The 17,623-nt window shown below is 38.6% G+C and overlaps 1 protein-coding gene across 2 annotated transcripts in view; it reads right to left on the bottom strand.

Moving 5' to 3' along the window:
* The window catches only part of MIA2 (MIA SH3 domain ER export factor 2), a 28,764-nt gene extending 11,141 nt beyond the window's left edge, over window positions 1–17,623 (bottom strand). Inside the window, exons 1-17 of one of the 2 annotated variants that reach the window (XM_090141362.1) lie at window positions 17,494–17,623; window positions 15,967–16,100; window positions 14,927–15,013; window positions 13,459–14,620; window positions 11,916–12,131; window positions 11,685–11,785; window positions 9,194–9,325; window positions 7,642–7,663; window positions 7,448–7,536; window positions 7,247–7,315; window positions 6,564–6,674; window positions 6,308–6,379; window positions 5,668–5,772; window positions 2,698–2,820; window positions 2,014–2,137; window positions 1,278–1,324; window positions 982–1,072 (exon numbers count right to left, since the gene is read on the bottom strand). In XM_090141362.1, the coding sequence (XP_089997488.1) occupies window positions 982–1,072; window positions 1,278–1,324; window positions 2,014–2,137; window positions 2,698–2,820; window positions 5,668–5,772; window positions 6,308–6,379; window positions 6,564–6,674; window positions 7,247–7,315; window positions 7,448–7,536; window positions 7,642–7,663; window positions 9,194–9,325; window positions 11,685–11,785; window positions 11,916–12,131; window positions 13,459–14,620; window positions 14,927–15,013; window positions 15,967–16,100; window positions 17,494–17,608 (2,800 nt within the window). In that variant the 5' untranslated portion in view covers window positions 17,609–17,623. Of the gene's footprint in view, window positions 1–981; window positions 1,073–1,277; window positions 1,325–2,013; window positions 2,138–2,697; window positions 2,821–5,667; window positions 5,773–6,307; window positions 6,380–6,563; window positions 6,675–7,246; window positions 7,316–7,447; window positions 7,537–7,641; window positions 7,664–9,193; window positions 9,326–9,948; window positions 10,093–11,684; window positions 11,786–11,915; window positions 12,132–13,458; window positions 14,621–14,926; window positions 15,014–15,966; window positions 16,101–17,493 lie in introns of those variants that run through there. The other variant, XM_031593845.2, reaches the window with a different exon arrangement.

The raw sequence follows: 17,623 nt of genomic DNA, 5'->3' as shown, positions 1-17,623 counted from the left end.
AAACAGTATTGGATTTTGATGGGAAGCCAGCAATTATATTCTCTACCTGCCACAAAGCACAGCTCTGAGCAAACAACTAACCTTTGCAACCCCTCCAAATGGTAGAGCTTCTCTAGACAATGCTGTTTTGTAACTCACAATGTAAATCTTCATTTACAGCTTTTATTATTGTCATTACTGCACTAAAAGAGTAAAATCTTTATCATCGTACATTCTTGCAGATTACCCATACAAAGTCTTGCTAAAATGCCTGAAGGGATAATTCCAGCTTGAATCTCCATTATCTAGAATCAGTCATGCTCTTTATTTACTATTCCTAAGAGCTTCAAGTAAGTTCAAGTACTTTTATGGGACAGATTTGAAAAATGCACCAGCATAAGAAGTCAGTGTAAATGACCATTAAGCACTGAAAAAATACAGTTTTACAGAGCATACCATCATTCAAATATCAAAGCGTGATGGCTATTCTGCTTGCTTTCATCATCAAAAGCAACAGTTAAAGAATTTTCAAATTGTAGCAGCAGTATTTTCATTTCGTAAAGTTTAATTCAGTACGATCTATACAATAAAGAAAAACATAAAAATACTTCTAGCTTCAATGCTCTAAAATGCAGTACTTCAGATTTTAATAAGTATTCAGCTTACACTACAACTAAACTATCAATTTTAGTAGGTAGTTTTAAAATTTTAGACTAAAAGTCCATTGTTTCACATCCAGTATTTATATATTCTAAATTTACTAACATCACTTAGCCCAGATATTTTAAGATTTTGTAACTTCCATACTCCAGAAGAGTACAGTAAAATTTAGAAACGGTGCTTTAGCAGTCAATTATAAATTACTAAACTTGGATTGCTTCACCACCAAAATAAAATATTTAAAATAGCTAAGCAATTCACACAGGCATTTTAAACATCAAGTAAATCTATTAACTTATACTTAATCCAGTTTTTAGTGGAAATAATATGTCGTTTAATTACCTGTAAGTTCTCCCTTAGCTTTACTTTCATCAGACAATTTTGAATACATTTGATCTCTTTCTGTTTCCATGGTCTTTAAACAGGCATTTAACTACAATCAAAATGAAAAAAGTAGCTTAAAATTATTAGAAACTGTTTGTATGCAAAAATATTTAAACAACAAAACCGCACGACTCTGTGATATCACTAGATAGCTATTTACAATTAAACTTAGCATTAAAAAAATATCATATATATTGTATTTAGATTCCCTCCCTGCCCCCATTCCATCCACAAATTTCTTAAAAATCACATACCTTTGCAGCATAGATCAATTTCTTTATGGTTCGTTTTTGCTGATCATCTGATTGACAGAAGAGAAGGTATCACATATAAAGCACAGAAAGATTTGTGACAGAGCTTACTACTCTGCTACTGGTATCAGTTTATTTTTATTAAAAAATGCCACAATAGGCAAAGCATATTTTAAAACAGAAAATAGGTTTTCCCTCCCTGACAGACTCAGACTGAGTGAATGCATTCTAAAGATTTACTGTGCTGTCACCAGCACTAGCAAAAGAGAAGCCACACACGAATCAGGAAGAGGAAAGGCTCTTCTGTGCTGCTTTTTCAGGGTATCCACATCTTTATCCCCAGTGCTGTCACACTGTCTGCAACAACTAACAGTTGTGCAATGACAAGAAAGTAGAAATTAAAATCTAGGGACCCACAGTAATACTGCTTGGAGGAACTTTAGGAAGAAATTAAAGTAAGGTTCCCACCTATGTCTGAAAAATCACTGCCTAATACTAACATAAGCTAAGTCACTCTGCAAGAGACCAGGCATTGAATCTTTTCATTGCTCTATAACAGTTAATACACTTGTATCTATACTCATCCATTACTCTATGGTAGCATAGGCTACCATTATTCCACAAGTTTCTAAGCATCAAATAACTTGTCTGACATGAATAACATTGGGTGAGTTTTGAAAATCCAATTTTTATCCAGTTTGTTGGTTTGATATCCATTGAAATATTTTTAATATCATACCTAAATGCTCTCCATTTTCTGTTTCACTCTTTAAATCAGTGTCCCAATGGTTGTCTTCAGCATCATCGTCATCTCTGACTGCTGAACTCCAGTCTTTCATCTTTAACAAGTACTGTGTCAGTGACTAAGAAAAACCCCACACAAAACAAGAATAGTAAAATTAAGTACAAATAATAAAAACGGAGTTATCAGTACAATTACTTTTCCAGGTTTTCTAACTTTTATGTAGTTCCCTTAGTAGATCAAGTGAGCTTTATGCGTAGGACTCTCCACGTCCAACATTATACTCTTCCCATTAAAGAATATACTGCATGTCACGGGTATGCTCTAGCAAGACTGTTCAAGTACCCATATAAGTAGGCTTTTCATAAGGCTTGTGAATACGAATAAGGCCCTAACCCCCATAATCCAAATCTCAAAAAAATACACCTATTTATAAGAATCAAAAGTGTTTCTCCTTTTTAAGACCTGCTGGCTTCCAAGACCATCACAATGCTCCACCTGTGCTAAGCAACTTTATTTGCTTAGCAGAAAAGCAGACATTAGAGGATAGACACAGCAAACAAAAAAACTCAAAACAACTTAATGAGTATTAAGACAGGAATCATTTGCTCAATTCTCTTGAAACTTCATGGTTAGCATCAGTTTGAGTAATTCAATTCAAAGCTGACTTTCATGATTTACCTTGACTTGATTCTCTTTATCTTTCAGTACTTCTTCTATATCTGCTTTAGACGATTCAAACATCTTAGTTTGTTCATTTAGTTCACTAAATCGTTCACCCCATCCTTCGGCTTCTTGTAAAAGCTAAGAAGGGAAATACTAGGTTAGGGTGATTATTTCTTAGAACCAAAAATCAAGGATAAATATCAGTTTATAGAGCATGTTACATGTACTGTCTTTTCAAAAGCAGAATTTTAACCTTTCACCCACCAATATGAATTAAACAAACAGAGGCTACAAGACAGTTAAATTCTCAAGATTCGAAAATATATTCTATGTTATTGCTCCATTGCTTTTACTACAGTAGTTTGGCTGCTGGCACACAACTGCATCTTTCAATCAGTAGAAGCCACATATGAATTCACAGCATAGTGCAAACTGGGTATTACCAACAAAAGAAAAAAACTCTTTTTGTTAATACAGAAGTGTATAGTCAACGAATATAAAGATGTTATAATCATGAAATAAACAAGAGAGTTTGGCAAAGCAGATTATAATAACAAAAAGAGAACAGACAGAAAGCTTATCCGCATCCTAAGCTTGCTGCAAAACTCCAGAGGAGGGATCTCCAGAAGAGATCCTTTCCCACTGGTAGTCAGCTCTTAAATGTGTCTAGGAGAGGTGGAGCCAGGCTCCACCCCTTCTGGCAGCACAGGTGAATTGCCTTCACCTGTGCTCCCATGGCTGACTCATTGCTCACCTCAAGTGATCAATCAGAGGTTCAGGCTGTGATTCAGCAGTTGCTATACAACAAGACATACACAGGCAACTATGTTTATCATTAAACATCGCTTCTAACAGGGAAACTAAACTTTGAGTAGCTTCTGCATAAAGCCAAACAGAAAATAAATCAACCTTACTTATGTACTTGTAAGAATAACAGTGAAGGAAAAAAAGCAACAATGTGCAGTGAAATAAAGCAGCATGTATTTCTAATGTTCCTGGAGAAAAAACATAAAAACCGCCCAACCAAATATAAACATAAAACAAAGAACAGGAATGTGGAGTTCATTAGCAGTTCCCTTGTTCAAACTAAATGGCCCAGTCCTCTCCCTGACACGTCCTAAGTCTGAGAGAGCACATCTGTTACAGTGTTTAAACTATGATGCGCCAGATGATGAGCCATTAGTGCAAACAGTGGGAAAAACGTACTCTAATTTCTGTGAACAAATAACATTTTTGTTACTTTTTAAGCATAAGTGAAATTCCATCTTTAAATAAAAAAAGAAAAAGAAAGGGATAGAAATCTTCCAGTACAGTGAACTAGTTCACGCACTTAAACAACCTTATAAAAGAAAACACAAATAAACAAAGCAGATACTTTCTCTTCTGTTCTTACTGGGCTCTATAAACTATTTTCCAAGTTCTTCATTCACTAAAAAGCACAGCAAAATGCAACAAATACAGCCGTTCTGAAATTACTAAAAATGGCAACACAGCTATGATAAAATGACAAACTGCAGTTACTCATCCTAAATAAGGTGGTTAACAAATGACTATACCCAGGTTATTTTATCTGGAAGGACTTAAAAATATATATTTAGTTAGGAACCTGACAAATCAATGACACCCCAATGGCTGTTTTTCTGAATTTCTCCTGGGTTTGCCTGACATAAAACTACTGTCTATAAAACAGTAATTTTCAGCATTCAGTATTACCTTGCTTTAAGTCCTATTTTTAAATGGAAGAAAGAAAAAAGAACAATCTTTCCCTCAAGAAGAAATAAATAGAAAATTTGTCTGAAACCAAGAAGCTACTAATAGAAAAAAAAAACTCTTAAAACTTTTAATTGTCTACAGCTTCACAAAATTTCATAGCGATATGTCGTCACACTGGAAATAAAACACTGAGATCAGACACTTCCTTCTCACAGAAAGTTACGTACAGATTTGATGAAAAAGAACTCCTGAAAGAAAAATAATTCTCACACAACTTCATCTTGCAGTGACCAAACCAACATCTGCTATTTGTCCACTCACAGCATCTAACACAACTCTCCTCACCCCTTCCCCCCGTTTTATTTTTTATTGGTGTAGTCAAACATCTAACCCTGCTAAAAGTAAGAACAACATTAAGTTCTACTGATAACAGAGTTGTTTCTCTAGCAGAAAATTTACCATCTCCAGTAACTTTCCTACAAACCAGCAAGTTTGGTATCAAAGGTGCTTTAACAAAATCAACAGGCCTGTACATCTAGCTCTTCAAGGTAACTGCCAGGACACATTTCACAAAACAAGATGAGTCAGACAGGAAAACAAGTACATATCCATAAAAAAATGAAATAGTTTATGTAGCATTTAATGTTCAGAAATGTTATCTTTTTTGTTAGAAATCATAAGTTCATTATAAAATTTGGCATTGCACTGAATGTCTACTGCATATGCTGATCACTTCAAAATAACCACCATTCTTTGAGATCTGGCTTATAGCAAGGAAGAAAATAAACAGCTAAAACTTGAGAAGTAACAGTCCTTTCTGTATCTCCACAGTACTGATCTGACTTCCCACAAAGTCATCCACAGCAACACTACAGTTTCCTACCTGTCTTTTGCACAGTCTGTCATTTCTTCATTTGTTTGGTTTTATCAAATAAAAGCATTTGCTCTTTGCTGCTAAAAAAGAATCCAAGCTGCAGGCTTGCTTACATCTCTGCTTTCCTCAGCAAAAATCCTATTAGTGTCACATTACTACATGCCATCTTCCTCAATAATCTGTATATGTATTTCTTCTATTTTTTTATTGTTTTTTAATCAATACAGAACTACTTCCATCATCGTTTTAAAGGTACGCCCGCTCTTCCTAATTCCATTTACAAGAACATTCATGGGCTACTAACAGACCCGTGCAGGAGGAGCTCCTTGGAGAAGTCACATTTAGGAAGCACTGTACAAAGATAAAATTTCTAAGGAATTTAACTAGGAAGAACTTACCTGTTTCTCACTCTCCTGAAGCTGCCGGTTTTCATCTATTGCATCTTGAAGAGATGTCTTCAGTCTCTCTGTATTAATCTGATACACTTTTAGGGTGGACTTGGCCTACATCAATTAAAAAAAAAAAAAGAAAAAGTGTGCTGTTTCAACGGTACATGTGAAGACATAAGAAGTAGAGTCACCATGGACTCATTCTTAATTTGTCTAAGTACGTTATATTTGTATTCTCACCTTTTTATCACAATTTCAACAGCCTTTGCAGACTGTAGTTTTGCAACAATGTGTACCATTTTATAGAGTAAGAGAGCAGAGAAAAGACAATGGAAGTGCATTTCCCAGTAAGTGGCAATCACTATATGAAACCAAATTTAGTAAATCATGGCACACAGAAATATTAAAGCCTTTGCAATTCTTCTCATTTAAGTACCATATTAATTCTGCCTCTTACTAGTCAAAATTTTAAAGGAATCACAGAATCACAGAATTGTAGGGGTTGGAAGGGACCTCCAGAGATCATCGAATCCAACCCCCTTGCCAAAACAGGTTCCCTACACCAAGTACATATATAACTACAAATAACTACATTGAGAACGGAGAAACGATGAAGCTTTGAAAACAGAAACTATAAAATAAGACATACCTCAGCAACTTGTGATTGAATACATTTTGCTTCTTTCTCCAAAGATTCCAGTCTTTCCTGAATTTCAGCCACCTGAAAATAATTATTTTTTATACAGTTTCTTCAATAGATTTGACTGGAAAAGTCTAAGCAATTACCAAAGTTATTTTAATTTTCAAACTGTGAAGGTTGCTACCTCCAAATGAGAGAAGGCTGTTTTTCTGAGAACATTAAAGTGAGTAGCAACACTCACTTTAATGATCATTTCTATTCTTACCAATTTATCATTTTCTGATTGCTTGGATTTTTCTTCTTCCAGCTCCTTTTCCAGATTCTCTATTTCTTGGTTGAGTTCCAAGTTTGATTTGTTCAGCTTTTCATGTGTTTCCTAAATTAAGTTGTTTTGACAGTTAACACAACACACTTGACATTAACTACATAAAAAGAGTAAGTTTTAAATTTCATTTTAATGCAAAAATGACAAAGTACACTTAACATCACCATATCAAGTATAAATCTCAAAGCACTCTAGACTCGTGCATGCTAACAAAACCTTTAACAACTAGCTCTATTGGGTCTGAGGTGCAGAACAAAATAAATCTATTTGCTTTTTTGTTACGTAAATTGTATATAGTCCATTTTTTCATACAATTTTTTTTTTAAATCTTTTACAAATATATACTAAGTACAGGGGATATAAATGCAGCAATTTCATCTGATTTTGCTACTGTGTCAATACGAGGCTATTCTGTACTTATGCATGTCTTTTCTTTAAAAGTCCTGGTAATTTTAAAATGTTCCAGTAGGCTATAAAATGCATTTGAAGTAAATAGAACATGAGAACATACTTCCTGCAGTGCCCTCTCTCTCCTGTTTAACCAATTAATTATTGTCTAACATGCCATTTGCTCTAGTATCAAATGATGATTTCATCTTTTTTCCTTTTTTTTTTTTTTTTACCTCAAAAAGAGATGCATCTGATTCTTTCATAATGTTGTCATCCTTTAGAGACAATTCTAAGTCTTCCAACTGAAAAAAAATATTCAGATCTTATATAAAAATTGCCTAAATAACAGAATAAATAATATTCTAGTCAAGCACAAATTTTGATTACAATGTGAGATATTGATAAGGCACTGAATTGGAAGGTTGTTAGGTTACCTCTTTTTTGCTAAGGCTGAGTTTCTCAAGAATTTTGCATTTCTCTTCAACTAGTTCAGCAATTTTATTGGCAAGCTGTTTTTCCCTTCCTAAAATAAACAGACAGCTAGATGTTGCAACATTCACACAATAAAAAGTAGCAAAAAAAAAAGGTTTATGAAAGTTACGCATCAAACTATGAAAAATAGGCTTACCTACATAAAGTCGACTTCTAACCTGAAACAAAAAGAAAAAAAAAACAACCTTGAAAACATCTGATTAATTACTCTTATACAGTATCTGAAACTATTGTCTATGGTAACAATCAGGTCACCCAGTGAACTGAAGAAAGGAATGCAAATAAAGGCTGCAGTCACGTAACACACATACTGCCAACACAAAGTGGTAACGGCCAGAAGAAGAGAGCAAGGACAAGGGATAGTTACTCTACATGCCAGCTCAGACTTAACTTCCTACGAAGGAAGCAAGAAACCGCATGCTGTAATACATAACAGTCAGGGCTGCAGTAAGAGCACTACTTGATGGGCATCCTGCCCACTTCCCCTGTGGGAAGTACCAAATCAGAGGCTGCCACGTGAGGCCTAATGCCCTAGAACCAAAACTGAACAAATAGCAGAATGAAATGCTACTAACAGCCTGAACAAGAGATGAAGAAGTTGAATGAGCCCACCAAAATGTTGCAACGTGACATTTCTCTCACAGACGTGCCTGGAATGTATCTGTGACATCTAAGGAGAATGAATTTCTCTCTGAATTTCCCTGTAACCTTCTAATTCCAGTCAAGCAGTCTAAGCAAGAAAAATGGAACAAACTCATAAGCATACCTATCCTCTCAATCCCTAAAAGGGTTGATACTGGGTGACTGATACTGGGTGCAAGAGGAAAACAATACTAGAGTTGCTATTTGACTCAAGTTTAAGTTGAAACTTACATTTTATATCCATTGACGGAAATGGAATACAGTAAAAAAAAAAAAAAAAGCAAATAAAAACAAAACAAAAAAACACTAAAGGAATGACAAAAAATTACAGATACATTAACTTATACAAATAAGGACCCCTCTTCCAGACAACCTGAATTGCTGCTGCAAAATAGGTGGTATTTTTCCAGGTCTAATGAGATGGCAGAACCTTTAATACAAATGCAATTGCTCTTTTCTGAAAAATAAAGATGCCACACAGCCTATCTTCAAAGACAAGTGCCATTACACCTAGCACCAAAAATCACACTCTGACTACCTAAGCACAAACAGAACTTAAGGAATACTGGATTATGGATAATGAATTCTTTTTTTTAGTAGAGAGAGACTGGTAGGCAGATTTGCGTGGGGGAGGATCTGAGTTATAACAACGGAAGGCAACCCATACCTCAAAAATATCATGTGATGTTTGTGTTAAGAGGTTTCAGTACTACATTTCTCCAGCTTACCACTCACAAACAGCTCAAGATAAAATCAGTTCAGTACTCCGACACGTAGCATCAAGGTCAATGGTCAAAGTTTTTTAAAATGCGTCCCTTGACGGGGATTCATCCAGATTGTTTTTACCTAGTTGCTTTAGAAAAACACCTCCTGTCTTGACAAAGCAAGCTACTTTCCAGCTTTTCTCCTTTTTTTAAAAGAGAGTCTAAATACAGAGTTTTAAACCTACTGCGATTGAAATATTACATACCTTTGCAGAGTAACAATTTAAATTGTTAGAAACTGTCAATGAAGTCTATATATCAGCAAGGCAATTGAACACTTACTGACTGATAACTTCTATACAGGAACAGGAAAATTGTAAAGGCTCCAGCAATGCTGACAGCGATCACTAGTTCCCAAGGGAAACCATAGAGATCAGGTCCGGGTCTCATGTCTTCAGGCAGTGATGCCACAGCCTGAAAAATAATATTGAAAGATTGAACTGAGGAGGTTAATATTTTCAACAGAAACAGCTGCAAGAAGTAATTTAAGTCAACGTGTAAGGCAGGAGGCACAGGCCTGTACATCTAGCTTTTCCAAGACTCCAAGATGGTGGTTAACAGGAGCCTGAGTTTTGCATTATACATTTACCAAATGGGAAAAAAAAAAAAAAAAAAAAAAAAAAAAAAATGCAACAAGATCGGATAAGGACCAGACAAAGCTCTGAGAACCGCTCCTGCTATGCTTGGCAGTCACAATTCAATGCGTGCAGTAAATGCAACGCGTCTTAAATAACCTGTTGCCATACAGCAAACCTCAATCTCTAATTCTTTAATAAAGCTTTAAAACCGCCACTACCTGAGCAGGGCACAAGCTAGGGCGGGCTCCCTGTCCCTCTCCCACCCCGAAGGGGCGGGCAGCGCGTACCGACCCCTCCGGGCGGCTCAGCAGCAGCCGTGCCCGCCGCTCCCCGGGAGCACGGCTCGGCCCTACGCCGGGGCTCCCCTGCGGAGCCCCGAACCGCCGCTACGGCGCGGGGCGGCTTTCCCCAGACCCCGCTTCCCAGCCCCGAAGGGCTTCGGAGGAGCTCCGCGCTCACCCTGCGGGTCGCCTCGGCGGCCCACCGGCGGCAGCGCCGCGCCGCGTCCCGCAGCCCCAGCCAGAGGCCGGCGTCGGCGGCGCCCGTCGCATCTCCTCGGCCGCCGGCAGCCATCTTGCCGCGGCGCCGGCACGGCCACGCGCGGCTCCCTTCCGGCCCCTCGCCGGGCAACCGGCCGTACCACTGCCGCCGGCGGTAAGGGGGCGGCGCGGCGGGCCGCACCACTGAGACGCGAAGGGGGGCGCCGCCGCCGGGAAGAGGGAGATCGCGCTGCGGCGGAGGGGAGGAAGCGGGACGGCGGCAGCGGGCTCCGGGCCTCGGCGCGCGGCCCGGCCGGCAGCGGTGCACGACGGCCGGGAGAGCCCGGCAGGCCGCCCTCGTGAACGGAACCGCCGGCGCCCGGAGGAGCGGCTCCTCCGACGCGACGTGCGCTCGCCGCCACAGCGCTGCTGCGGGGGACGCTTACCTCCGCCGTTTCCATTCGCCCCGCGTCACGGCAGCGCCGTGCGCAAACAGGAGCGCCAGCGGCCGGGCCGGCTCCTGGCACAGACCTTGCCCCGCCGAAGAGGCGGGCCTGCCGTCACGCCTGTGACTCGTGCCCAGGGACGACAGGTGGCGGCTCTCCCCGCCGTGAGGCGCCGCGGGGGGCCGGGCCTCGGGAACACCTGCCTGCCTGGTAAAAACCGAGCGTGCTGGGGCTGCCGTCGATCAGCGGGAAGAGGCTGCCGTCGCTGCGAGGGATTCTGGAGAAAAGACCTTTACGGTCAGCTAGGCCAGGCACCCAGCCGTCACCACTGCTAACCGCGTCCTCGGTGCCGCATCTGCACTTGAACGCCTCCCGGGACGGTGACTCCGACACCTCCCTGGCAGCCCGCTCCAGTGCGTGCCTGACCGTTCTTTGGGGTGAGTTTTTCCTAATACCCGGCCTCAGCCTTCCTCAGCACAGCTTGAGGCCGTTCGCTCTCATCCTATCACTGTTCCTTCATAGAAGAGGCCGACCCCCACCTCTTCACAACTTCCTTTCAGGGAGTTGTAAAGGGCTGTAAGGCCTCCAGAGCCTCCTCCAGACCAAACAGTCCCGGTTCCCTCAAGTGCTCCTTATAAGGCTTGTGCTCCAGACCCCTCACCAGCTTCATTGTCCTTCTCTAGACACGCTTCAGGACCTCAGTGTCCTTGTAGCAGGAGGCCCACAACTGAACACGGTACTCAAAGTGCACAGCTCAGAACAGAGTACAGGAGGACAATCAATCACCTCCCTGGTCCTGCTGACTGCACTATTTCTGATACAACATGCTATTGGCCACCTTGGCTAACTGGGCACACCGCTGCCTCATGTTCCGCTGGCAGTCAGCTAACACCCCCAGATCCTTCTCAGCACAGCTTTCCAGCCACTGTGCCCCAAGCCCGTAGTGCTGCCTGGGGTTGTTGTGACCAAAGTGCAGGACCTGACACTTGGTCCTGTCAAAGCATGCACAGCTGGCCTCAGCCCATTGATTCAGTCTGTCCAGTTTCCTCTGTAGGGAACTGGACTTCCTTTCTTCTCTCAGGTAGATTGACACTTCCTCCCAGCTTGATGTAATCCACAAATTTACTAAGGCTGCACTCAATTGCCTCATCCAAACCATCAATTAAAGATATCAAACAGGGTCTGCCCCAGTACTGATCCCTGGGGAACACCACTCATGACCAGTTGCTATTAGCAACAGATATTTATGGAAGCAAGGAGCAACTCTTACCTCTTTGACAATACTTGTAATTGATGAAAAAACAAACTTTACCAGTTCCCCCATCTCAATAGCACTCAGGCACAGAAGTATCTGATTTATCCAGCCTCCATCTGGTTTGTTTGTAAAGAAAAAAGAAAAAAGAAAAAAAGAAAAAATTATGTTACTATGGTATATTTAATATAATTTTAACTTTTTCTTTTTTTTTTTTGGCCATCTCAAATTAGGAAATTTTACACGTACCATTATCTGGAATGTAGTTCTGAATTTGGAAAATGTCATCTGAGAAAGGCTTTTCATCATCATGTTGAAAATCAGCTACTAAGCTTGGCATTTTTTCTTCAGAATTTACTGAAGGAATCACTGTTTCTTCTGAATGTTGTTCCTTGTCAATAGGTGCATCCTTTTCATATTTATCCTCTGGCTTTTCTTCCAGCAGCCTTCTTTTACCGCCTACTCCTGCAGATAATTGTGAAAAGAAATGGTGTTTATTATCAAAGGATTCAACAACTGTTCTCACACAATTTTTTTTTTTTAATTACAAGATATGAATATGAATATCTAACTAGGTTTTGATTTTATTTTCTTTCTTCTCCTCAACAATTAAAGATCCCATGTAGGATTAAAGATCAGCAGATCTTTTAGGAAACTACAAAATAACAAACACAGTAAAAAAACACAGTAAAATACAAAAACACAGATGTTCATGCAGAAGGGTATTGGAAGGAATCAGCTGCCTTATTTCCTCTGTTTTGAGGTAAATTTTCTGGAGTGAATAAAAAGCATTTCAAAATATACTTTAAAAAACAAAACAAAAAAAATATGCCACACTTTGCCTAACTATGTAGAAAAACACACAATCTACAACAAAAATATTTTTTAATTCTAAGCTCCAGGGACACAAGTGGCCAAAGATCTCCATCACAAATAACCCAATAGCTTCCACAAGTAGGCTGTGATTTCACAGTGAAGCTTTTCACATCGGTGTAGCTGTACAAGTTTGTTTCCCTCACAGAGCTGCTCTCAGCTTAACATTTATAAATAAAATTGTTGGAACATAATGAAATGGGTTCGGTGAATGTGTGCATTTATCACACAGCATTTCCAGAGTGAGCCTGGTGTCACTCTCACATGGGATAATCTAGGTGGTCCCCACTGGCGTGCAATTCATTTTCTGAATTTACATATTTGTGAATATAAGCATTGATGTTATTTTGTTCATTTTGCACTGTTTCAACTGCTTCTGTTTTTTAGTTTCCCTGCAGTAGTTTCCAATTTCCAGTTGATTTAAAGTGCACATTTCTTCATTCACACATACTCTGTTCTCTTCTTCTTCACTTTGTTCCTCTTTTGAAAGTGAATGGTGTTTGCTTGAGAAAAATCTCATGCCTGTAAACATTCTGTATTTTCAAAACTTAATCTTGAAGGTAAGTATAGAGAATCTTTGGAGATAAGGTCATCATAATAACCTCTTATGTTGGTGTTTTCCTAAATTTCACTACTTCTAGAAACACATTCTTCAACACTGGAACAACTAAACACATCCTCCCGTAAACTCCACACTTTCTCTCCCTTAGCTATTGAAATCTGAAACATTGTTAGATCTGCAGAAATCCTAAGGGAAGAACTGGTTCTGTTCTTCTGATATGTCAGGCATTTCTTCTATATTTTTTGTGTCTGAGGGATCACAGTACTGAGATGGGAGAAGAAATTTGACCTGATTCAATTGGTTTATCATATCTGTCTACATTATTAATGAAACTTTTTCAGATATTTTCATACCAACCTGGCTGGCCGTAGTTCCTTTCCAACTCTGGATTTCTATCTTCAGTGTTTTTTAACAGTTGACTTACTGATACCACATCTTGTTCTGTACTGCAGGGATCAACTGGATCTTCTTTGTCACCTATTAGTTTATCAAAAGATGATCCTGTGCTGCTTGGGGTGTTTTTGGTATCATTAGGAGTATACACACTTGCTGTTATCTCCCTGGCATTTAGCATGTTGCTGTTTGAATCTATTATTTCTGGTGTGTAACTCTCATCTGCTTTATCTATCGCTTCTTTGACTGTCTCATTTGATTCTCTGTCTGTGTGTAATTCTTGCTGGTTTAAAGTCTGCATTTCTTCATTCTTATTTGCTTCATCTTCTCTTTCTTTGCTTTCATGATCTTCCATAGCATCTGTATTTTTCTCAGCCTGCCCAAAATTTAGAACATCACTTAAACCCAAACTAAACCAATTTGATGTGGATTCTTGACTCTCACTATTTTGTTCTTTTTCTGTCGATAACTCTGTGACTGTTGTTTCATGTTCACTGTAGGAATGAGTATCCACACTAGAAACATCATGGATTTCTACATCATTTTCTGATACCAAACCAACATTCACATTCTCTTTACCAAAATACAGAAAATCCTTCAGTCCACCCTGAAGCCAACCAGATGATGTGGGCTCTTGTTCCTCCTTGTCATTTGGCTCCTCTAAGTCATTGTCTGCAGTTACTGCTATTTTTCTGCCTTGGTAACTATTTTCTTCTGATGGTTCAGTAATGGCTTTTAAGGACTCTTCATCATTTTCACTTCTCGTGGTGAACCACCCTGCAATATCGGAAACCATCCAACTAGACTGAGTTGGAATGGGTTCCAGTGGGAGACTGTTTTGGAGTTCTGGCTGTTCAGCATCTTCATTTCTGCTCTCATTTTCACTAACCAATTTTTTGTTTGCAGACTCCTGACTCTGAGATTCTTTGGAGTCATTTTCAAAAACTGATTCAGTTGTGTCTTCATTTTGGAAGGAGTCTCCTGTCTGATTTAAGAGTTCATTTTCTTGCAGCTCTGATTCTGCATCAGATGATGAATATTCACTTTCTTTGTTCTGATAATGTAATGCGTTATCTTCGCTTTCAAAAACATACTCGTCTCCATCAAGACAAAGGAAATCAGTTTCCTAAAAGAAAAATATAAACTTTTAAAATATTTTCATATGTAATTTTCTACAGCAGTGTATCTTTATTCTCTTCCTCTGTGTGTGCCTATAACTTTATGCAAAGGACTGTAAGTAACTGAATTATTCCTAGCGGTTCTATATCATTTATCAGATAAAAAATTATCTTAAAAGACAATAAATACACAAATGGAATGTTGTCTTGAATTATCTGAAATAAAATGTGCATTGAAATACAAATTTCTAACTTGTTTTTAGATTTTTCATGTGGTGTAAACTACACTGGAGAATCTGGTGATTTTGGTTTACCTTAGTGAGCACTTCAACTTCTTCTGCAATTAAAACTTCCTCAACCTTCACAGCATCTTTTGGGAAATAACCAAAATCTTTTCCTTTCTGTAAGACATATTAAGCATTTAACACATTTAAACATTTAAACTTCAATAATGATTATATTGGGTGCTTGCATATGTGCTAGAAAAGAAAAGAAGAAGAAAGGTTTATTTTTTATTTTTCCTTCACAAAATTGTTCCATTTGCCAATTCAGGAAGCAAGAAGTATATTTCATGGCATGATAGCGACAGGACAATGGGAACAGTTTTAAACAAAAAGAAGGGAAATTTAGATTAGATGTTAGGGGGAAATTCTTTACTCAGACGGTGGTGAGGCACTGGCACAGCTGCCCAGAGAAGCTGTGGGTGCCCCATCCCTGGAGGCACTGAAAGCCAGGTTGGATGGGGCCCTGGGCAGCCTGAGCTGGTGGGGGGCAGCTCTGCACATGGCAGGAGCTGGGACTGGGTGTGCTTTAAGCTCCCTTCCAGCTCAGTTTTACTAGCAGTTGGAATTGGATCTGTGCATCCACTGCTTTTAGCTGCAGCGTAAATAATTGTTGCTCTAACTACATTGTCAGTTGTTCCAAACCATTACATATATGTGATAACTTCTCTGGGAACTTTCTCTGAGCACTGAACTGTAACGTCGGGTCCCAACAGTGGATTGTCCACTAAGTAACCATAAAAACTCATTACCAGCAGACCTGACCCAACAGACCAGAATGTTCTTAAGGGAACTGGATGCAATCATTGCAGTCAAATTATTAGAAGAGAAGTCAGAAAAGTTGGATTCTGATCTGTGTTTTCTTTCTCAATGAGTAATTGATAGCCAGATTTGATTTTTCCTTTTACAGAAAGATAAAAACAATGAAGCATCTCACAAATAACGATGTTGACCCATGACTAGTTACAATTACAAAAGAGATGGAAAATTCCTAGAGGGAAGTAGACTGCTGTTGTTATTATTATAGTACCTAAATTATTTATGTGGGAAGTCTATCCGATTTAAATACTTACACTTCCTATCCACAAATTTTCATTTTTCCTGGAAAGTTTGGAATATACAGTTATCTCCTCCCCTGTTTTGAAGCTCAGATATCGGCAGTCAGGTCCCAGATAATCTGTAGTGGCATGAACTCTGCTCATAGCCGCTGGAATAATATGTAGGAAGAAGGGAGCTCGTAAGTTTGGTAACCACTTCATCATGAAGTCAGATAGGTTATTGAAAAACCCTGATATGTAATAATATATTAAAATATAATCAATATATAAAATATAATCATATAATATATGATGACACTTGGTGATGGAGTGGTATTTTACTGAAAGGTATTTTACTGGAGTGGTATTTTACTGAAAATACAGAATGGAAAAAAGAACTCCTGTCCTGTTTTTTTTCTGCTACTTTGTGCAGACACCAAGGCGAAAAGCTCCTGTCCAATATCAGCATTGTTTTTAGTGCTTGTCATCCAAGCTTTCAAGGCTGAAATGCAAGTGGAGAATTAGCAAATTCAACTATTAAACACAAATCTAAGCAGCTAGAAGTATTTTCCAAGCAAATTTCTAATTTTTTGTTTTTTAAATTCTAAGTTAAATCTAGTAGCTATTGTATGGGTTTTGTCTGCTATTTGGGTATATTAATATTATAAAGAAAATAGGTAAGCTTAAGCAGTAAAAACTTAAAGACATTATCAAAAACAAATTATTAAATTCAATTTGAATGACTTTGCTTTCTCTTTGTCTCCACTTGTATATACCCACAGAAACCACTACTTATGTGCCTTAGTCAGTTTGGAGCCCATTCCATACACAGACAGATAGATATCTCTGAGCAACCAGAAGCTGGGGAAGTTGGAATGGCTCCCCAGGAAAATCAGGCTGTCAGCAGAGGAGGTCTAAGCATTTAGTATGAAAATGCCTCACATTACTTATTGCTGTCCACTGGTGATTCAGTGGCTTGCTGACTGCCTCCTGAAAAGCTATTTGATCCCCAGGAACTCCATTACCAGTTACTACTCTTACTTCTTCTTAAAGACATAAGGATAAGGGATCTGTGTGCCACATAGAAAGGATTATAAAACAAGCAAACAAACAAGAAACTCCAAACAGTTTGCTTAGAATAGAAAAATACAGTATTGCAGAACAGGCTATGAAACAAAGATATACGTTCGTTCTTGCTACCTTTTTCAAATATATATATGCCTGTAAGGAATGAGTGAAAAATATTTTAAAGTTGCTTTATATTGACTGTCTTGTGGAAACCTGAGAAAAGTGAGCTATTCAAGAACTTTGTTTTGTTTTGACTGAACTTCGATCTTTATATTCTTACACAACACAGTCCAGTAAGTAGGTTTTTCAGGAATGTTCCTCTTTTTTTTTTTTGTTTGAAAATTTTAAGCCAATTATTCATAAACTTAGCATATCAACAACAGAGATTTTCTATGGCTACTCATTTTCATTCAGTGCTTCATCTAATTTCAACATAATGGTTTGTAATAACTAAATATACACTGACAGCTTTAGAAAAAAAAAGAAGTTACTTACTTTCACATTCCCAATCACCACATTTCTTCCATTCTGAAAGTACCTTTGTACTCCGTAGGCTTGTTAAAAATGAAAGTACTAGCAGGAAAATTCTGGGATCCAATATTCTTAACATTTTTTAGTAGATCTA

Source organism: Phasianus colchicus, chromosome 5 (genome assembly GCF_987193195.1).
Source record: "Phasianus colchicus chromosome 5, bPhaCol1.hap1.1, whole genome shotgun sequence".
Classification (NCBI taxonomy): Eukaryota; Metazoa; Chordata; class Aves; order Galliformes; family Phasianidae; genus Phasianus; species Phasianus colchicus.
The sequence above is the reverse complement of the archived record's forward strand: the minus strand, read 5'-3'. Positions and strand labels throughout refer to the sequence as shown.